The following is a 22774-nucleotide window of genomic DNA, read 5'->3' as shown; positions in this document are numbered from 1 at the left end:
ACAAAAGAGTGAGTTGGAGACGTCCGACTCAGAACAAAAGTCCTTTCAGTCTTTTGCTGGATGAGTGCTCAAATATTTAGCATCAGAAGTTTATGTTCTTGGCTGGTTTTGTGCCACTTGGTCAATCTCTTTGTGTGTGAAATAAAAATCCTAATTTTATCAAAAGGGGGATAAAATTAGAACATCTTTTGTGTCAGAGAGAATAAAGATCTGAGGAACAGTGGGAAACAAATGTATAAATAAGCAATTGTTGAAAGTTTAGTGAGGACAATGAAGGACTGATGTCCCATAGGACTCTCATCTTCTCATTTTTACAACAGTCTGTTTAATCTACAAATGATTGTCAGTGTCATGAGTAGAACATAAAATAAGCATCAATGTTCTCCGTCACATAAAGTCTTGGACTGTTTCTGTTCATAGCAAAACATTTGACCTCATGTTTTTTATTCAAATCTTTCCAAATTGGGACATTCATGAAGTCTGAATGTTGGTACTTCTTGATGAACCAGAAAAGGAACAAACTAAAACATAAAGGTATTTTAAACAAACAAACAAAAAAATATATTAAAAATGGTTTCTTTCATCTTGGGAAGTTTGTTCAGCAACTGTCTGACGCGATCACTCCTTCGCCCGGAGGCTCTTTAGAGTTTGTGTTTGTTCGAATAACAGATCGGCTTCCCAAAAGGCTCTGAGTGAGGATCAGGTGAAGTCTAACTGCAGTAAAGTTGTTTTTTGCTCCTGCTCTTTTAAATTGACTTTGTTGTGTGACTTTAGGCTCATTTGTGCTTAAAGACTCAGATATAGTTTGATACAATAATACAGTTAGCTCTAATTCATTGTCCTCCTTGCAATATGCTGCAAAGCAATCCCACAGCATGATACAACCTCCACCGTTTTTTAACCCTGGATGGGACTGCTAGCATAGCATGTTGTCATAGTTACAAAGAGATTCTGGTTTTAATTACACCAACACGTCCTCACACAGACAAAGGATTCTGGGATTTGGGGAAATTGAATTTTAGCCTCCAAGACATTTTTTTTTTGCTTTTTCATTTTTGATATATTCACAACTTGTGATTAAAACAAAGCAGCTCTAAATACCCTTAATTTTTATTACTTTATCAGGCAAATTCTTATTATTTTTTTATATTTTTATGTCTAAATATGTTGTCTAAAAATTTGTGGTGGGCACTTCCTTTGATTTGAAAAAGACACAGAAAAAAACAGGCATATGCAAAGCAGATAAAAAGGGTAATAAAAACTGTTCAGAAATCACCTTTTTATTTTTTGATACTATATTCCCTGAACACCAGGAGGAAATGACGACAGGAAATGCCGGCCGTTTCATTCAGATCATTGCTTTTAAGCCACAGAAGACACTCCCTTCTTAAATTACAAACTATTATGCTCATATCTAACCCAGAAATCCACATTTACCCTTGTTTATTTCCTTTTTGCAATTACACCTAATTTCCTTCTGATGTCACTTAGTAACAATTAAGACTGGAATTACTATGTTACTCACAAAATCAAGCCAGACAAAAACAAATAACACAAATTGTTGATACAACCAACTGTCTGGAAAGACAGAAGCTCCTTGGAGCTGTTTCTACTGAATCCAATACATCTGATTTTTGGTCCAACAAAATGTAATATGAAAGCTTTGATTTCTTATTTAATTTGGTCATCAGAATATCTTAAGAAAACAGTTCAAAACACAATGTTGTGCAAACTTGATTTCTTGCTTTATTCATGTCGGACTTTGATCAACAGTTATAATGAAATGTTTTTCTTCACAGCTGTACATCAATATTCAATGCATCATTTTGTACACTGACCATTATCTACCAAGGCCTCAAATGAAACGCTTTCATTAAAAAGATTGTGTTTACATTTCCATCATGAGCAGAAAACTGATCAACAATGCGGCGTGATCAAAATAAAATGGTGACATTTGTATGTTACAGTTCCACAGGAAGTCGACAGAAGGTGACGTCGCTGGAGAGAAGCCCGCTTTGCGTGTCCTCTTTTAGTGATCTGTGAATCCTGGCATGGGGAAGGGTCTGGCAAATAGCTCCACCCGATGGCGGAGCTCTGCAATGAGCTTTACTGTGTCAGGGTCCTTTAGCAGGAAGGACTTGAAGCTGGCTAAGTTTCCTGATGGGAGGAAAAAAGAAATGTGTAAAAAAGTGCCAAATTATTTTTTACGGTACCCTACAATATGTCAACAAGTTGGTCTTAGTATTCTTCAGTTCAAGATGAAGTAAAAAGAATTTCAAGAACTGAGTTCAAAAAGTAAATCCCATAATTAACGACACACAGAGTGATGTGTTTTGATCGTATTTTCTTTTTTCTTTTTTTGCTCTTAAATTTGATTTATTTTTTATTTTTTCATTTACAAAACATAAAGTCTTTTGCCCAGCTAATTACCACAGCAAAACTGTCTCACCAGTTTTCTGCTTCACACTCAGAGCGATCTGAATCCCTTCATCTATGAAATCCACAACCTTCTCAAAGTCTCCCTCCTTAAACTGTCGAGAAGTCAGAGCTGGAGTTCCTTTAGCAGAAAATATTAAGATAGTAAGCAAAGTGAAGAAAAACAAACAAGACAACAGCAGAAAATAACCCAGCATGGATCAGAATAAATGTACACAAACCTCTATACTAAACAGGAGATGCATTTTCTACATTAAAGTGAGTAATTATGAGTTTGTTTACCGAGTCTGAGTCCTCCTGGAGTGAGGGCGCTCTTGTCCCCCGGACAGGTGTTTTTGTTGGCTGTGATGGACACCAGCTCTAGGACCCTCTCTGCTCGGGCTCCGTCTATCCCGCGAGGTCGAAGGTCGACCAGTACCAGGTGGTTGTCGGTTCCGCCTAGGAGGAGGAAGATGAGAACGAAGAAGGGTAAGTGCAAGTTAAAGCTTCATTAAGTCGATTTTTACAGAACAGGTCTGACTGAATAAAATGAGCCGATTCTTCTCACTTTATCCGAGCCTTTTTTTTTGCTGACGCTGGAAAACGCCAAGTCTGCCTTTTTTTTAAATTCGTTCTCACTGACGCTTCTTATGCATTCAACAATAAAGTGACAGCTGACTTTAAGAAGTCAGAAAAACAAAAAAAGCAAATTAGTGGGCTGTGAATGAAAAAAGGGGGCGAGTGCATGAAGTACCCACAAAATGCTTATGCTATGTTATGAGAGGAAGCAGCCAGTCTCATGTTTCTTTTACATGTCTGTTAATGTGTATGAAGCTTTCACCTGACACCAGGGTGTAGCCTTTCTTCAGCAGAGCGCCGGCCATGGCTTTGGCATTCAGAAGAACCTGAGCGATGTACTGTGTGAACATGGGAGTGGAAGCCTGCAGAGACATGAAATTATGCTGTGTGAAAAAGGGAGAATGCTGCACTTTAATGTTTTATTCATGAGCTGCTGAAATTCTGCCGGTTCTTAAGTTTGTTTCCCCCCGAAGGATTTTTCTCTCTTATTATTTCGTTTATTACTGGACACGACTGAATATCGGTGACTAAAACAAGCATCTGGACCTGTCTGAGGGCCACAGCCACTCCGGCTATGGCGTGGTTGTGCGGTCCTCCTTGAAGTGACGGGAACACCGCAAAGTTCACCCTGTCCTGGAGGTCATAGGGCACCTCTCGACCTTTGGCGTCCACGGACCGCACGCCTTTCCGGAAGAAGATCATACCAGCCCTGCAGAGCGGAGACAGGAAGCCGTCTTACTGTTCGCCTCAATAATGCTGTTTGAAAGCTGCATTAAATGGAAATGTGGTACCTCGCTCCTCTCAGGGACTTATGGGTAGTGGTTGTGACCAGGTCAGCGTATTTAAAGGGAGAAGGAACGGCGGCGGCTGCCACCAGGCCGCTGATATGAGCCATGTCAGCCAGCAGGTAGGCGTTCAGCTCCTCACACAGCTGAAACACACACAGAGACCGTCGCAAAACGTTTCTCCAAAACCTGATAAGTCACTACAAAGATTTACGTTGAAAGATATACAATCAGGTCGGACCTTCTTCATGCGAGCGTAGTCGATAAGGCGAGAGTAGGCGCTGGTTCCTGCGATGATGAGTTTGGGTCTGAAGAGGCGGGCTGTCTTCTCCAGCTGGTCATAATCAATCAGACCCGTTTGAGGCTGAGATTGTGACACAACACTTTGTCACTACAAATCCTTCACAGATTTACTGTCTGAAGTCTACACTGTTAGACTTTTTATTGTAATTTTACAGTAACTTACTGGCAACAGTGTTGCCAGTAAGTTGCCAGCAAGGTACTGTAATTACCATTCTACAGTACCTTACTGGCAACACTGTTGCCAGTAAGGTACTGTAATCACCATTCTACAGTAACTTACTGGCAACTTACTGGCAACAGTGTTGCCTGTAAGTTACTGTAATTGCCATTCTACAGTACCTTTACTGTCATGATATTTCACAGTTAATTTTTACTGTGAGTGTGCTTTGCAGTTATAACTGCTTTACTGTAAATGTAGTTTATAGCATAAAACTGTAAATGTATTTTATAGTAAAGCTGGTCTACTGTAAACTTGTTTCACAACATAATGTCAGTTTTACTGTAAATTAAAGTTTACATTTTTTAATACAAGAATATTTTACCATAAACCGAAAAGTTTCACAAAAGAAATTTTAGTCCAAGTACTGTGAATAAAAACAGGTATTTATTTTCAGCAGATTTGTTGAAATAAAATCCATTTATATATTCGCAATGTCATAAAGAACAATGTCACAATACAATATAATGTGCTATAAAACAACAAAACCATAGAACACACTACAGGTCATGTCAATATTTTTTATGGCACATGTATGTAGCAACATGAACATGTGTGCATCAAGTACCAGCCATAAACTATTAAAGACTGACTTTTAAAAAATATATAGAATATACTTCATTTAAAAAACCAGCAGAGGCTGCATTGTCAGAAAGCAGTTAACAGTAGCTTAAATGTGCTCTGTTACACAATACATCACAATAACAGTGCAAGTGCGATAATGTACTATATGGTAGGCATTCATATCAATAAATATTGTTATATCAGATGCATTTCCTACATCAGAAGAACTTTTATTCCATTTGTCAAACAAAATCAGTGAGATCCATCTTGTGGAAGCTGAACTGTAAAGAATAAGACAGACGATGTGGGAGGTCATGAGATGGTCAGGAAGTTATCTACATTTTCAAATCGACAGGAAGGCTGACAAATTAAGCTGACTGACAATGTCCAAATGCATAAAATCATTGGCATAAAGCAGCATTAAGTTGATAATTTCTTTAAAAAAAAAATCAATTACACTGAAGTGATAATAGAAGCTGCATAAAGAATGAGCAGGACTGGCTTCACTTCAGGTTTTTGGATTGTTTATGGCAAAAGCAGTCAGTCAGTCTTCACTAATTCAAACGATTGCGTACTGTATTGAGACCCTGCAAATGTCCCCAAGGAGACGATGAAATACAACATGTCATAACAATCTTTTTAGTCATTTTGTTGGTGCTGACGGATTACTGCAAAGGTGTGCCTAATAAACTGAAAACTGCATAGTATAAAAAAAACACCTCAATTAAACGACTACACACTTAAACATTTCTGTGATTTAGTAAGAGATGCAGCGACATCCACTTTTTACCACGGACACAGAAAAGATGCAGGCTACTCTAAAGGGCTATTGTGTAGGAATCACATGCCATTTATAAATAATCATTAAAATCATATTAAAAAGCCTAAAGTAAAGTCAGAACATGCAAGATAGGAGGAAAAGACAATAAAATAATAAACATTTGGTAAAATGCTTACCTAGTTGGAAGTCCTCCATTCAAATTCAGCGAGTCATTTGAGGAAGGTGTTGATCCGGGAGTTGACACTGACTACTTTCCTCTTGACAAGACTTCCCATCTTGCAGCTTGTACTGACTTTGGCTGTGCATTTGGTACCAACATCTGGATTGATCCTCACAAAAAATCTTTTAACAGAAATAAAATATATTAATTGTATTTTTTAAAATGAAGACATACAATACAGCAATCAGCTATGGTTCTTCATCATCAGTCAAACTGTCATTAAATTTAATTCATAAATGGCTTGGTGTAGAGTACTTACAGTTGTATCATCTCCAGCGTGGTGGATGCTGACTCCTGATACTCCAGATTGAAGTCATAATATGACCCAAAAAGACAGCAAGGACGCTGGCAAAGTCATGTAGTTGCTCAGGTTCGAAAAATACCTTCTCCTCCATACTGACCATCCACCGGGTTGCAGACATCAAGCTATTTCCTAAAATAGACAAACCCTTGTCAGGCTAACGCTAGTGAGTAAAAGTACAGACTACCATAACTATTACATACATTGCTACAAAAAATTATAGTGATAGAAAATATTCCTCTTACCAAGCATGATTACCCTTGGTGTAGTAGGTAAGGTCATTTCCATCTCAACAGACATCTTGGTGGAAGATACCTTTGAAACATAAAAGGAAAACTCTTAATTATGAATTACTGGTAGTAATTTATATTTAAAGGCCAGTTCACCCAGATTACAACAGGTTTTGAGAACCTCACCCCGGAGACTAGACTAGACTTTACCCCTACATCCTGCTACCACTCTGAAACAGCGGATGTGAATGACAGTTTGTGAGGCTAAATGAATTTTTTAAAGCATTACATTCCACAAATACAGTATCTGAATGGCTAAGTACAATATGGGTTAACAAAATGTTTGTAATTTGGGTGAATTGATCCCTTTAACAAATTAATTGAACAATTCTGATGTCGATATAAAATTACATCAACCAAGATGAAGATTGAGTCCTCTTTTTCTTCTAAATGTTTTATTTTTCTCTGACGGAGGTAGGACATTGCTCTATTCCACAACGAAACCGATAATTAGCTGTGTGTTGATGTTTCTTCACATGAGTACAAAATTCTCTAAATTCTGAACTACAAATGCTGCAGAATTTACACCTGTACATAATTGCACCTGTTAGTACTGACTTAACTTTAAATTTGCAAGAGCATGGTTTAAACAGGTGAACAGTCCTTATATGGAACCAGGCTTGGAAATTAACTTTTTTGTCCACCTGCCACTGTGGCAGTACCAACTCAAAAAATAACAGAAACCACTTGAATGTTTTCCACATTTACAGACTCTTGTACACTATGTTGGAGATGTAATGATACTTTAGCAGGCTAACTAGCTGTAGCAAGCTCAAAGTTATAGATTAGGTTAGCTGCTCCTCTAAATTTCCAGATTATTTTGTGGCTTCAAATATGTTTGAAGAGCTGTCTTTTTACCTGTTGTCTTGTCTTTTCAAGAGTTGAAACTATGTTAGCACTCAGCAGGACAAAACTGCACAGCCACTTGGAGGGAAAAAGCTTGGGAGTTAAAAAAAGTCATCTGACAAAAAGAAAAAAAAGAACAACGTTAGAATTCATCCTTGTTGACCTAGCTAATCTGCACTCTTAACATTTGCAAGGTCATGGTTTAAACAAACGAACAGTTATTAGATGCATTTTTTTTTTTTTAAAAAGGGGGCGGGGGGATCAATTATCAGTTAACGTTATATTGTTCGACAAATGATGTAACAACAATGCTAACAGACACTCAGCACTGAGCTTATCTCAACCCAAAGCTAGTCGCTCGAGGAAGATTTAGCGGCAAAAGCCAAGCTAAAACCTTCGGTAAAATTAGCACCTTAGCTAACGTTAATTCCGAACCAGCTCAAAAAATAACACCATCATATTTTTCTATCTTTCACCTCATGCTAAGTTATAGCATTATAGCATGATGCTATAAGTTACGTTAGCTCCATCTAAAATATACATTGGCTTCAAACAGTTTTCTAAGTGTTTTTTTTACCTGTCTTGCGAAGAGCTGAAGCAGTGTGAGCCCACGGCGACAGAGCTGCACTTGCACTTGGACGGAAAAAGCTTCGGAGTTTAAAACAAACGTCATCAGAAAAACGTTGGAAGCGAAGCCACCCTTGATGACGTAGCTAGATAAACTGCATATTAATGTTAGCTAGGATGTGAAAAAAACAAAAGTACATGCTCTCTTTCTGCCTTAAAATATGTTAACCACTAAAGGAGTAAAAATACAGAAACAGGGAACCACGATGAAACATCTATGATGACCGTTGGAAATCAAATAGAATTCTTACATGGCCAGCGCAAAGACATTATAAATACAGTACCACTACTGCAATGTGTAAACAGTAAATTACGGCAACTTCAAAACATACAGTAAGTTACTGTAATGCTATGTACTACACCCATAATGCAATGCAAATTACAGTAACTAATTGTAAAGATGTTTTATGTTAGTTTACTGGGCATTTTGCGGTATTTAGCTGTAAAAAATACAGTAAAGGCTAACAGTGCAAGATATTATAAATACAGTACCACTACTGCAATGTGTAAACAGTAAATTACTGCAACTTCAAAACATACAGTAAGTTACTGTAATACTATGTCCTTTACCCATAATGCAATGCAAATTACAGTAACTAATTGTAAAGATGTTTTATGTTAGTTTTACTGGGCATTTTGCGGTATTTAGCTGTAGAAAATACAGCAAAGGCTAACAGTGTACCAAGCACTCACATTCAGCTTGTAAGGCATGGATTCGAAGTAGATGGAGGTGGCAGAGATTCTCTTGTTGTCGGTCATGTAGCCATGGGTCAAGCTGAAACACAGACGGCAGCAGTAAATGTTTTCTCACCAGTCTGAATCATATCCTCAGAATGATAAATATGATAAATATGTTATTTCAGTTCACGGAAAGCCTCTTTTTCAGATGTTGCTTTGGGATTAGTGTATCTGTTTTATGGAGAGCTACAAAATCATCCAACTGTAATTCACCGCAAGGAGAGACATTAAAGATGGTGCTTCAGTCAGATAGAGCCAAAATTAAGCTACATGGTCTACAATAAAACGCTACATAGGACTGAAAACAGACGTTTCACGTCACCCTGAAAACCCCGTAGCCATAGTGAAACATGGTGGTGGCACCGTCATGCTTTTGTTAGCAGGGACAGGGAAGCTGGTTAGAGTTGACGGCAAAGCGAAAGGAGATAAATCCTAAAAGGAAAAGTGATAGAAGCTAAAAAACATTACACTGTGGAGCAGGTTCAGAATAACAACAACCCCACACATACGTACAGCCGGAGCGCCAACGAAATGGCTTAAAACATACTATTTAGTTAAAATGGTTTAGTCAAAGTCTAAACCAAAATCCAAATGAAAACATTTAGTTAGAAAAATATCAAACATTCTCCAAAATGCTTTGAGTGGAAGATGGTTCTGCAAGGTATGGATTTAGGAGGGTTTAATAATAATCGCTCTTTTATTATTTGTTTTTGTAAAAAAATGTTATCTGTCAAACTCCCAGTTTTACACTGATCTGTCTTGATATATCACATAAAATCCTAATAAAATATGTTGATAGACTAAGCTTTTGTGAGACGAACTAAGCAAAAAAAGGACTGATCAATGAGAGGAGCAAAATCTGTTACGGTAGGCTTATTATTTGCTTATTATTTGCTTGAAGATCCACCAAAGATCTTCAAGCAGCCAATTGACCCCAGGTGGGGGTAACTAAATGTAAAACGGGTATTTACGTTTCTATTTGTGGGAATTTTTCACCAGAATCTTCCACTGGGCTTCAAAAAGTGGGCATTAAGCATTTCTTTACAACGCTTATAAAGAAAGCATTATAAGTTGATGCTTTCTTTGCAATTAACTAAGTGCATGAAAAATAAACTTCTGGTACATTTACAGAAAAGTCAATTAATGTGTATTCTACCAAATACATTAAACTGGATATATTTAATGTAACAGCAGAAATCTATTACTGTGCATTAATAGCAAATATATAGAACATTATATAGAACTGTCTCTTCTGTCTTTCTGTTTTTCAACGCTCGGCCAGCCATGGTGTTAACTTTACATGGAGTGCCTTCATTTCCTTCTGTTTTCCATGAGTGTCTGTGAAATTAAAATGAGCCCATTTCAAAGAGAGTGTCGCCGTGTGACAGCTCCAGTCTATGAGACCAAAAACTTTAATCACACTCAACCTCTTCTTGACGTTAAGTCCAAAAACAACCTTCACTTTCTTGTAGGAAATAACCGCTGGGCCAAGTGACGCTCTTTTGTGATACTAATGACTAAAATGTGGGAACTAATAATAGCAGAATCTGTCAGACTAGTGAGAGCGTCTGAAGCATGAAATGAAAAAACTGAGATATTTGAATAAATAGCTGTAAAATGTGTTTTAATGTCAGATTTCCCCACCTCAGGGATTCATTTTGGAGGTCTTTTTTACATGATTGCACATCATATAAACAGGTAGATATTTGTGTAATGACATTGTTTTAGCACATAAAATACTGATGTTGCAGATTCATTTCTGTCAAATTGTTTAAATGAAATGTATTTCTTCTCAAAGGGATTTTAACGTGACAGCAGGATTACCGGCGTTGCCACTTTTTCACAAGTAGCCAAATCTCCTTGAAGTGGAATGATATTATGATCAGGCAGCATATTTACTCACTGTCCACCGTCCGGTAGGTCCAGGCCCATGATTCGGTCATGAGGCTTCAGCACAGAGGTGTAGGCTGCAAAGTTAGCCGGGGACCCCGAGTAGGGCTGGACGTTGACCCCCCACAGGTTTGGATCCAGACCGAAGGCGGCGAGCGCTCGTCTCTGGCACAGCAGCTCAATCTGGTCAACAATCTCTGCACCGCCGTAGTACCTGAAAGAGACACACATTCACGTGCACTGTAGTACTTTAGTGTTTTTTATTATTACTTATTAAACCAGCTTGTATTATATTTGAATTATATTGTTGCATTCAACTTATCCATTTTATTAGACTGCATATCATGTTGTGTGTCACCATGTTGTACAATATTGCATCATAAGACACAATCTAAGTAGTATCAAATGACTCCCCAGTGTAGTGAGTGATCGTTTGTTATGTATTGCCATAAAGTGACAGTTTATATTTAATCTTGCTGTATTACACAAATTATTTTCTAATTAGTCAGGCAGATAATGCTAAGTGTAGCATTTTTAATGTAATAGAAATATATGACAGGAAAGGAAGTGTTGCTTTAAATGCACACAGAGGTTGAAGAATGTCACACCTAAGGGTTGGCGTAATGTGTACCTGCTCTATTTATAGTTGAATAAGATTGTCGGAGATGAAATGTCTAAATTAAATAATTATATCGGCTATAGTCGATAGCGCAACGCCTATAAAGCAACGATCCATATTCTGGGTCAAACAGGAACTCTCCTGTCTACACTAGAAAACGATCGCTTGACTGAATGAAGATGCTTTAGAAGCCACATCAATTGAACAACATAGTGTTCACTAAAGTCAAAAAATGTACTTCTTTGTGTTAATGTACTTCTCTCTGTCTACTGTAAAACTTTTCACCCACCCTTCTGACGTGAGGGGCCTGACGCTGAGCAGAAACATCATGTTTGTTCAACGTACTTTGGAAAACTTTGTTTTTTTGGTAAAATCTTCCATTGATAGATCATAAATTTGCAGTTGCTAAAAAGAGAACGCCCTCCTGGACATTTACTTTAAATTTGATAATAATGATTAAGGTTGAGATTTTTTTTTAATTTGGCAAGTTGGGGGTTCACTATTTGATGTGAACATTTGTGTTTATCTTTCGTGTTCTCTGGGAAGAATCCAACTCTATCCTCTCGCATCCATTTTAAGTAGCAATTGTACAAACTTTATTGTTGGAAGATAAACTTGAGAAAACCTAAACAGGTGGCTGGATACCTGCACAATACAGTGTGCTGCATTGCACGATGTTGCAGTGCACCGTGTGGTTCCTCGTAGCAGCGCTGCATGATATTACACCATACAGTTGTCTTCGAGATGGTGTCGTGTCAAAAACCGTATTGCCTTCTCCACAAATGATTGCATTACATCACTGCTCTATAATTTAACAGCATCTCGGACTGGTGAAGGTTTGTCAGGTATTCAGAATGACTCTTCAGCAAAAAGCAGTCCACTCTATTCCACTTCAAACTTCATCCCAATAAAAAAAACCCTGAAAACTCAACCTGACAAAATGACGTGTATGTATGTTTTTAGATGAGGATTGTGACATATTATAATTGAGTTGTGTTTTGGTGCTTACCGTTGCCCAGGGTATCCTTCAGAGTATTTATTGTTCAGACAGGAACCCTGTGCCTCCAGGGCTGCACGGCTGCAGAAATTCTGACAGGACAAGCAAGCACAGTGTCGACATCTGCACATAAGCCTTAAAAAAAAAATCTGAACAGACTATCCAAATATAGCTTTATTTACCCAGAAAAGGCTTTACTGCCAGAGACTGTGACCACTATATAAATTTAGCTCTCCTCCGTGCTTTTGGATTGGGTTTCCTTTCACATGCAAGCTAAAATAATCACACACAAAAAAAAGCAATGACTTTCTGTGTTGCAAAATATAATGGATGATAAAATCTTACTTTGTGAATTTTTTTGTGGGCCTATTAATGGCTGTCTGAAGCCATTAAAAGGCTATATATATATATATATATATATATATATATATATATATATATATATATATATATATATATATATATATATATATATATATATATATATATATATATATATATATATATATATATATATATAAATAAGAGGAGAGAAAGCTGCAGAAACAGAACTGAATGCAAATGATTTTTCCTACTTCTGTCAGTTTTTTCTCTTCTCCCACTCTCACTCCAGCTTATTTTTTTTTTTACCTCTTCCTTTCCCACATCCTCACCTCCTCCTCCCTCTCTGTAAGTCTTATTATACTAAACCTGTCACTGTTCAGGGATCCCTCAATCATCCCAGTGAGGTTTAAAACAAGCTCCCTGTCTGACACAGAACTCTTTCTGTGACATTTCTGAAACACTCTCCTGACACACAAAAATACACACTCATACTCGACTTTCCTTCCTCCTCCTCTTCTTCTTCTTCTCCTCTCAAAATGTGGAGATCAATAAAGAACACACATGGGAAAGCTAATGAGATAATATTGCATTGTTCTAAAAAACACAGGGAGATCTCCTCTGGGACTCGTCCTACACTGGTGAATGACTGACATCAATTCTTTGAGATCTCAATGTGGATAATAAATGTTTGGGCTCATAACTAGTCCATAATACAAGAAACGAGACTTGGTTAATTTTCTACAACTTCAATTTGGATTAAATAATTTTGAAGAGAAAATTGTTTTGATTTTAGAGTTAGCAGTTCCCAGCTTAAGTTGGACGTTGCAGATACATTTAGTTTTTCTGCTTTCTGTTTCACAGCTTCTAGTTCAGACTTCAGTTTTCCGGGTAAAATCTTTGTCATTAGTTTTACTGGCAGGCGACAGTCAAATTCAAGATGAGGAAAATTACTGGAGTTTTTTCAGTAGTGTTCAAAATTGATATTAAACATCCATATGTCCAACTTTGTTACAAAAAAAAAAAACAACCTAAGAAAGTCACAAGGTGTCTGTTTGGTGGTCAGTTTTCTCTGCTGGAAGAGAAGCAAATATGAATCGAACTGAAAGGAGAAAAACTGTGTGCTGATTTTCTAAATGTTGTTCTGTGTGGAGTTCAGCTGTCAAACCCAGTTGCTTCTCCAGCACAGCTTTCACACACACACACACACGCACACACACACACACACACACACACACACACACACACATGCTTAGTGGATTCCAAGCAAAGAGCAAATATTTAAACAGTTCTGCAACAGACTGACGTCTATCACGCTTTACGTAAAAAAGAAAAATATCGATAGTGAATGAATTCTTATCGTTTCTTTAATATTAGTCATTGTGAACTCCAGATTCATAACTTCTAAAGATCTATATGAGTTTCTATCATTTTACTTTTTTTGTCTTAATCCTGACATTTCTCTTAATTTTGCTTTTGTAACCCCATCAAAACTGTTTTCTGTCATCTTGTGTCTGGCCCCAGAGTACTGTGTGTTACTCTTCTAATATGTAGCATTTATCTGCATTTGAAAGGAATTTACTACAGTAAGGCAACATGAAACTGTGCATAACTGTGAAGCTTCAAATGCACGTTTAAGTGCATTTGTATTCAGCCCCTTTCACTGTGAGACCACTAAATAAAATCCATTCCCTTTCTTAATTCATGTGTAAAATTCTATTGTAGTATAAATTGTTATTGAACGAAACTCTTTTTAAATCTAATATCCTGAAAATAGAATAAAAAACATTTTGATGTTAAGCTTCTAAATAAAAACATTTTTCCTCCTACACCATTATACACTACTTTGTGAATTAATTATGTAAAAAAAACAAAAAAAAAAACACCAAAGTACAATAAAGCATATGTTTTCTTTGTGGTCAAAATGAAAAACTGCGAGTATGAAATCTTTTGCAACTCTGTAGATGCATTCCTAGCTATTGGTTGTCTCTTTGTTTTTGCTCCTCCTTTCTCTCTGCACTCTCACCTCTGACGCGATGAGCTCCAGTCCCCGACACTGCCTGTCCTTCTCCTGCTGCAGGAGACTCCACATCTCTGGGTCATCCTGGGCCAAACCTTCCTGCCCCGTCCATCCGCCGCCGCTGTGCTTCAGCCTGCATGGCTCTGAGGCGACCTGCCCCTCTCTCGGCAAACAAACCGAGACTCTGAGGAAGAGGGGCTTCAGCGTGACACAAAGGAAAAAGAACAAAATTTGCATTGTCACTCACTAAGAAAACATGTGCTTCTTAAATAATGAACGTTAAATGTTACTAAGACCTTGGGTGGAATTCAGCAGAAAGTCACAACGATCCTTTGTGTTTCGTGCTGCTAAAACGGAGTTGTTGTTTTTTTTAAAGAAGCGACTTTGGCGTCTTTTGAAATGCTCATGAAGGCTGAGCTTGGGTGAAAAATGCTTTCATCACTTGAAATTATGATACTCTGCAGGAAGGGTTTGAAAGAATGACTTAGAATAATGTGTCTTTTGATGTTCTGAGCAAAGCCATTAAATGAAAGGCTGTGCAAAAACAAATGTGCTATTCAGGAGGGCATTTGTGGAAATCCTTGACCACCAGAGTCTTGTTTGTTAAAGCAGGTATGCATACATGACACTTTTGGAACCAGGAGCTACTTCGCCCTTATAGCTAGTTCAGTGTTCATTAAAGCAGAAATACGCACAAAAACAGGATTCTTATATCTATTCGCTTGGCATACGCTTTGCAAAATGAAACAGACTTTGCTGCTTTTTGTCACTTTTTGTGACAGACAATGAAACCATGCATGTTGCATGCAGACAGCTCTGGTAGGGCTGAGATGAACTACAATGGCATGCTGACCTAGTTTGCGATATTTAAGTTATTTAGTAACAACCGCGCCAACGTGCAGAGGGTAATAAGTCCTTTAGGCAATACACAATTGCATCGTTTTGCAATGAATCAGCAGACAAAATTACTCACCCTCAGTGTCTGCCGCAATGACAGAGAGATCATGTTTGTGACAGCAGAGGTCCGGGTAAAACTGGAAACTTTCAAGGTGCAAAGGGTGAACGCGCAATCATTCTGGACAGACGCCAGGTACATGCGTAGTGTGTGTCACTGATTACATGGAAAAGTGCATTAAATCTGCCTCTGAATTGGTTCTCTGTAGTCTAGATGACAAATGGAGTCAACAGATGCTTCTTAACACGAATCAGGAAAGGAAGTAGTTTCCAGATTAGAGAAAACACAAACATCCATCAGTGTAATTGAAGACGATCTTAGATTTATGAATATATACATTATGTAGAATAATAAAATCCAAAGTTTGACTTATCAAACTTAGGAGCTGAAGATACAGAAAATGGGAGAATCGAGTGTGTCACTAACTTTTCTTTTGGGAAAAACGTATGGCATGTGGAATAATGGGAGCAGTTTCATGTCAAAACTATCTACAAACTCACACAAACTTCCTGAACCACTTCAATGTGCACTTCTAGTCAGAAATGATGCCAAAAGCTTTCAATTTCAGAATCCCAGGATTTTTTTTCCTTTTTTTTTTGTGGTTGTATGATGAATATACAGTATAAACAGTAAATGTTCCAGCTGCGAAGTCTCTGCTCATCCGAGGTGCTGCTGGTTCTGCTCTGCCTGAAAGTTGTGATCCGGACAGACCTTCTGCACCAGCCTGTAGTCCGTGCCAGTGAAGGCGATGAAGATGCATATGACCTTGAAGGGTTTGGCGCAGATCCATGCTGCCTGGGACTGTGTGTTTTCCGAGTAGCAGGTCTGGCCTGGGTCGTACATGCACGGCTTGGTCTTCTTGGACCGGTTGGTTCGCTGGTACTCGATGCGGCAGTTGAGCTCGGTCACCATCATCATGTCCCGCTGATATTTCTGATGCTCAGTAGGAGCGGAGCTGGTGGTCGACGGGGGGATCAGATCTGGGAACAGGACAGAGTTTTTATTGGGGCTGCTGTCGACGGCGCCATCGAGAACCTCCCATCCCACCGCTTTGGATGGCGGGACGATGCTGACGGATATGTTCCCCAGACGGGAAGAGTTGTGCCGGAAGTAGACGCTGAACGTTCCATTGATGTGGTCCACGATTTTTCCAGTCACCAGGAGGCTGAACTTCACGGTTTTCACGTTGAAGTAGAAATCCCCCCAGCCCAGGATCTTCTTGGCCTTTGTGGAGGTTTTGGCAGGAGGCTTGGATTTGGGAGGAGCGCCGTACAGATACTGGTCTGGAGCTTGTGAAAAGTTCTGCGGCCAGCCGTAGGGGCTCAGCGCGCCGTATGTATGGGTTTTGTGTTTGGTGGAGATGATTTGTAAGTCTTTGGACACATGTTTAACCTTCAGTGCTGCTCCCTCGGGTTCTTCTCCTGCTCCAGCGGCCCTCCATTGTTTGCTCTTTAGGCTCAGAGGACCAGATGACTCCTGTACCTGCAGAAAAATATATTAGATGGATTATTTACTCAACAGTTGACTGACCCCATCAAAAAGCTGTAGTTGAAACAGTTAATGTTTAAGTCGAGCTTTTCCACATTTTGCCATGCTACAACCAGAAACTTCACTGGAATTCATTTGGATTTCATGCAAGTTGTCAATACAAAGTAGTGCATTGAGGTGAAGAGGAGACATGGTTTGGGTGTGTATCATGCATGTACAGTAAAATGTACAGTAATACCTGATCATTAGGAATATCACAGAGAAGTTTTTCAGTAACTCAATTAAGTGAAACAATGTATGCAGATGAATTATTTATGTTTTTAAGCCTTATTTCTGTTAATCGTGATGATTTTCATCTGAAAGCTAATAAAAATATGACATTTAAGACTGAAATTTTACATTTAAAAAAAACTATGTATTTTTTTAGACATTAAAAGCATGCTTAATACTCATATAAGGGTTATTCATTTAAAGGCACTTTTAATTTGAGAAATGCGCCTCAGTGGAAAGCATAACTAATTTATTCAGGCATATGCTACATGCTTGCTGCGCTTTGGTACATGAAATGAAATCAAGTGAAATAGATTTCAACTAATTTTCCCTCATAAACTACCTTGAAATAATATGAAAATGATTCAGTACAGACTTACCCATCAGGGTGACCACAAAAGAAGGACAATTTCACACTAAGTACACTAAACGCCATCAAACAATCGATTAAAATAATTATTCCTCGGCCTTTCAGTCTCCTCTAAAACTGCCGCTGATCAATAAGTTATTTCCTTCAGGCAAACTGGCATGTCACAATCAACCTGCCATTAACAAATTATAAACTGTTTTCAGTTGTCCTTCAGCCGGGCCCCCTGTTAAAACTGTCAGTCATCCTTTCTGTGCAACCTTGATGATAGGCTACATCCAGTAATTTATTTATTTGTTTGAGAAGGACCTTTTTAAAACCAAATAAATAACTAAATAAGAACGATGAAACTACTTCAGCATATCTTTAGTCAATATGCTGAAGAGCCCCTTCTCTCCTCTCCCCTATTCATCTTCCTCTCAATCATTCATTCTTATATTCTAACATGGTCATGAGCTTGGAATACTTGGAATCATTAGGGGACTAAGTATAGCTTTATTATATTAAATTTCCCCATCTCTGTCCACATCATCCTCTTCATCTACTTTTTGAGGTTTATTAGTAAATCCTGTTTAGATTTTTTTTTATTTTCCCTCCAAGGACAAGAAGAATTTACTTACACAGGAAAAGCATTTTTTTTTCCCAGCAGAGGGTCTTTTCTGGGCTCTAGTGTCCCTTATATGACAGTAGGCTGACAGGAAAGGGGAAGGAGAGGAGGGAAGACATGCGGCAAATGTCGCCGGGTCCGGGAATCGAACCTGCGACGGCCACATCGAGGACTCAAGGCCTCCAAATGTGCCACCACAGCACACCCAGGAAAAGCATATTTCTAAACTAATTTCTTTGCAGCTGTGTATTTCTTAGAATAGCAGGTGCCTCAAATGTCAGAAGCTATCCTTATTGATCAAATTAATATGTCAATAACTATTTGACAAACAATAGCAAAACGATCTGTGGTGGAGGAAGGGTGAGAATTCAGTTCACCGTGTTCTTCCAAACAATAAACGTGATTTTGTTTCGTGTCACCCGTTATTTAAAGCACGTATGCGGTGCAAGGTCGCGGCCCTGTTTTCGGGACGCTGTGTGTACTTCAGGGACGCTCAGTGAGTGTTGGACTAAAACCAGTCCTGAATAACATGGCAACAAAGAGAAGTAGCTTTGTGATCTTCTGTTTTCACAAGAAACAAACATGTAGTGTTATATATATATAATTAAACAGCTAAAAATTGTTAAACACTGAGCACATCCTATTGATAAACTAGCTTTGTGTGAACTAGGCAATCTCCTGCTGTAGGGTCTAATTAACTCACAAAATCCTCCAAAATAATCCTTTAGTGAGGGTGTTGATGTGAGGAGAGTCAATGATACTGACCACACAGCGGCAATGCAAAACTTGACATGTTAGATATCACAAATGTACATCAATAGTGTAATTTGGACTGAAGGACCTTAAGCCTTAAGTCTTTGTGGATTCAAAGCTCAGTTAGAATATATAGTGCCTGCTTCATCACAGCACAATAACAGGCTTCAGTCTATTTTATAAGAATGTTATATGAAGAATAGGGATTCAGTTTCAATTTTACCCAATAAAAATGTGAAAACTGCACGTACAGTCACTGTGAATTGTTTTTTTTCTGAAAGGAGACATTTTGATGTCAGTCTCTGCCTGCTTTACACATCCAGAGACTGACGTTCCTCTTCATTCTTCTTTCTAAAGAACTCAAGCTGAGTCTGATTTGATAAAGATCCGTTTTCAAGATCTGGATGTTTTCAGGGTCTGTGACGATTTCAATTTGTTAAAATTTCCATAATAAACGGCAGTGAGGCCTCAAAAATTGTAGTGCTCTGAGTAGAGGTGGGTCCATTTACAACAAAATTAAGATGAATGCAGAAACCCGGTTGACAAATTGTTTTTTGAAGTTATTTTAAGAAGATTTCATTATGTGAAAATTTTATAAAAGGTATAAAAGTGTCCATCTGCATCAACTGCCTGCGCTAAAATCATTCAGAAGGCTGCAAATGTCCACCGAGCCTCAGTTTGGACACTCCTGATGTAATTTATTCCACGTTCACCATGGCTGTGTGTTCACCGTAATCTGAATCTTTGGGGGGGGTTTTCAAGTGAATTTTCTGTTCTTGTAGGCCAGACAATGTTTAGTTACCATCTGAGCAGAACACATTCTTCCACAGATTTGCTGCATGGTTCGTAGAAAGGCTTTTAACAAGACTTCTTATGATTTCCTTTTAAAAATTCTGAGATTCTTCTTGCCACTCTTCCTAGATGACCCAATTAGATCACTGAACAACCAATATTCATCCTGTCAACAGATTCACCTACCTGAGCTCTTCCTTTGTGCAGCTGCTCCACGGACTTTGTATCTACTTCTCTAACTAGAACTCTCTTTGTTTTTATACTTTCTGGTGGACGACAAGTTGCACAACACTGAACAGTGAGATGTCCAAAACTAGGAATATAGCTGGTCAATCACATAAAATCCCAACAATATACATTCAAGTTAACGGGATATAAATACTTTTGCAATGTGCTGCATGTCTGGTATTTAACAAGAGGTGTAGAAGGTTTTTGCTCAGCTTGTTTACATCGAAGTGAAGAAGGAAATTATTTTTTTTAAAAACGGACAAAAGTTTGTGGCTCTCTGCGCCTCTACTTGAGGCCGGGTGTTGCTCCGGCTGTGCCTATTGTTGAAGCCTAAAACCTATGTGCTGTTCTCACCTAGCCTAATTGGAGCTCACAATGTGACAGCCATGTCACCGGCTCAGTGTCAAGATGCCAGCACAACGAGTGCGACTGAGCAATGGTGGAGAGGAGAGGATGCGAGAACAACACTTGCAAGGAAGCACCAGCAAAGGCACAAAAAAAAAAGTTTTTAAAAAGCATTGAATTAAATTGCTTAAGAATTAAAAAAAATTGAGTTGAAGGCTTTGTTTTATCTAAGGATGGGGAGAATATTCTTGCCACTGGCAGGAAAATCCTTAATGTGACAGTTTTATAAGGGTAAAGAAAACATAAAAACAACAGCCCTCAAACCCTGAGGAGATTAAACTCTTTCAAAACAGAGGGACCCTCTGAAGTCATTTGCTTCACCTTCTACAGCTCAAATTGACGTTGCTTTGAGCTTCTTCTCTTTTTTTTTTTTTTTTTTTTTTTTTAACTTAGCGAGTTCGCCGGTGAAGTCAGGTGCTACAAATTATCTGTTTGGGCAGAAAAATAAATTCAGGAGTGCATAATAAATTACAGCTGCACCTGGAAGAAATTCACAGACAAGAGAGCAGGAGCTGCTCAGAGGAACCGTGCTGTTTCACAGAATAATGAATCATGTCCTATGTGACAAAAATATGTTTATGTTTTTACAACGTTTTGAATTTTGTAACAAAAAAATAAGAAATACAACAAAGGATAGCCACAAAATCTGAAAGTTAAATGCTATTAATAAAGCAAATTAAATATAAAATTTGGCAGACTGACCAGATTTCTGAATCTCTAATCAATACATTCCATGTTGTATAAATACACACATATTAAAGAGATCATAAAGGTTTTGATTTCAGCTTTCAGCACAAAAACAAATCCTAATGAGAGAGAGAAATAAAGAAAATCTATGGAAATGAATTCATTTTTGGAGGCAAGAAGATGAGGAAACACATTTGCGGGCAAGAGATGATTTATGACCCCCTGCTTGTTTTCCCAACGAGGAGAACTTCAAATTTGAGTTACACTGCAAACAACAACACTTTGAGTAAATAACGAGCTCAGGCTCAGCTGCAGAGTGGACTCACCGTGCAGGGAAGGAGCCACAGACAGGTGATGGCAAAGTTCAAACAAAGAGCCCTCATTCTGCAGCAGCAGCAGCAATCGTCCATCCACAGAGCCGCGACGTGTCTGTCTGATTTCCTGAATTAAAGCCTGCACTCTCTCTTCCTGGCTGGAGGAGACTCTAGAAATCCTCCAGATTTGAAGTGAATCCGCTTCAGCTCTCCCCCCTCTCCAGCGCTGTGCCTCTTTCTCTCTCACTCCTCTTCAGCGCATGCACACACACACACCTGCACACGCCTGCAAGTCAAACTTAGCAAAAAAAATCTTTTCCCAAAAGAAAAGCATTGCCTAAGCAACATTTTACCCAGTAAGTATAAACCTACTGCCGAGTGGTTCCACACACACACACACACACACACACATACACACCCTTCACCTGCCTCCATGCTCATTTTCAGCACCTGGCCGGCCCTCATTATGACTCATCAACCCGAGGAAAGGCTCTCTGAGGCAGGCAGAGTTTGACAGCCGTCCCTGCTGTCCCCACGTACTTCAGCCGCAGGGAGGCTGACAAAATGACAAGGGCTTTCTTCAGGAAAATATATATATATGTGCTGACAACTGGTGAGCGTCACTCCTTCAGTTTTTCGCTGGCAATTCAATCCAACAGATCGCCCACCAGTACTAACCGAACCGAGGTCCTAAATAAAGATCCGTAATGAACGTGTGTGATAATGCTAAATAGCTCAACGTTTTCTGGCCAGTTTGACACTTTTCGTGTACCCTCCTTATGAGTATGTTCATGCCAACGCAGCCTTTTCACAATTTGGCCAATTACTGTGAAAAAAAAAAGTATTTAATATGGATTTAAAGTTGCAAAACGATGCAAAAAAAAGTACACGAATCTCAAGTGAAAGAAACTTCTTGGTTTTCAAGGATATTTTTTTCTACAAATTTCAAACTTGTGGTGGTTGTTAGCACGTCTCTTCCAGCTTTGCACATCAAGACCCTTAAAACTGTACTTATTTTTTACTGCATAACTTAGCCTGAGCTAAGTCAGATTAGATGAAGAGAGGATATGGACACCAGTTTTCATGTTTTGCCACAATATGAAATTGGATTCAGGTCTGTACTTTGACTGGACCATCCTTCTAAATGAACATGTGCTGATCTAAACCCTTCCACTATAACTCTGGCTGTTTGTTTAAGCACTGTTGCCCTGCTAGGAGATGAATCAGCTTGATTTCCAGGATTGCTCTGTATTTAACCCCCATTCTTATTCAATCAACTCTGACCAGCTGTCTTTGTGGTATCAGGGGCTTTGGGGTAAACTGAACAAATGCCCACTTCACTTTTCCAATTTTCATTTCCAGAACTTCAAAAGAACACCTACTGGTATCCATTTT

At 38.6% G+C, this 22774-nt stretch overlaps 2 protein-coding genes across 2 annotated transcripts; both read right to left on the bottom strand.

The window, feature by feature from the left end:
- Positions 1 to 1723: 1723 nt before the first annotated feature.
- LOC122839960 (serine hydroxymethyltransferase, mitochondrial-like) lies at positions 1724 to 16062 on the bottom strand. Its single transcript, XM_044132016.1, has 13 exons — positions 15969 to 16062; positions 15487 to 15677; positions 14520 to 14711; positions 12185 to 12264; positions 10570 to 10770; positions 8622 to 8703; positions 4021 to 4143; positions 3786 to 3925; positions 3541 to 3703; positions 3257 to 3356; positions 2719 to 2874; positions 2450 to 2557; positions 1724 to 2157 (listed from the first exon to the last, which is right to left on the bottom strand). The coding sequence occupies exons 2-13, from the start codon at positions 15607 to 15609 to the stop codon at positions 2030 to 2032; spliced, it is 1596 nt and encodes a 531-aa protein (XP_043987951.1). The 5' UTR covers positions 15610 to 15677; positions 15969 to 16062; the 3' UTR covers positions 1724 to 2029.
- Positions 16047 to 21938, bottom strand: LOC122839968 (neurexophilin-4-like). Its single transcript, XM_044132028.1, has 2 exons — positions 21392 to 21938; positions 16047 to 16950 (listed from the first exon to the last, which is right to left on the bottom strand). Exons 1-2 carry the CDS (start codon positions 21473 to 21475, stop codon positions 16126 to 16128), a joined length of 909 nt encoding a protein of 302 aa, XP_043987963.1. The 5' UTR covers positions 21476 to 21938; the 3' UTR covers positions 16047 to 16125.
- Positions 21939 to 22774: the final 836 nt, after the last annotated feature.

The sequence above is a fragment of the Gambusia affinis genome, linkage group LG01 (assembly GCF_019740435.1).
Source record: "Gambusia affinis linkage group LG01, SWU_Gaff_1.0, whole genome shotgun sequence".
Classification (NCBI taxonomy): Eukaryota; Metazoa; Chordata; class Actinopteri; order Cyprinodontiformes; family Poeciliidae; genus Gambusia; species Gambusia affinis.
This window is presented reverse-complemented; position numbering and strand designations above follow the sequence as displayed.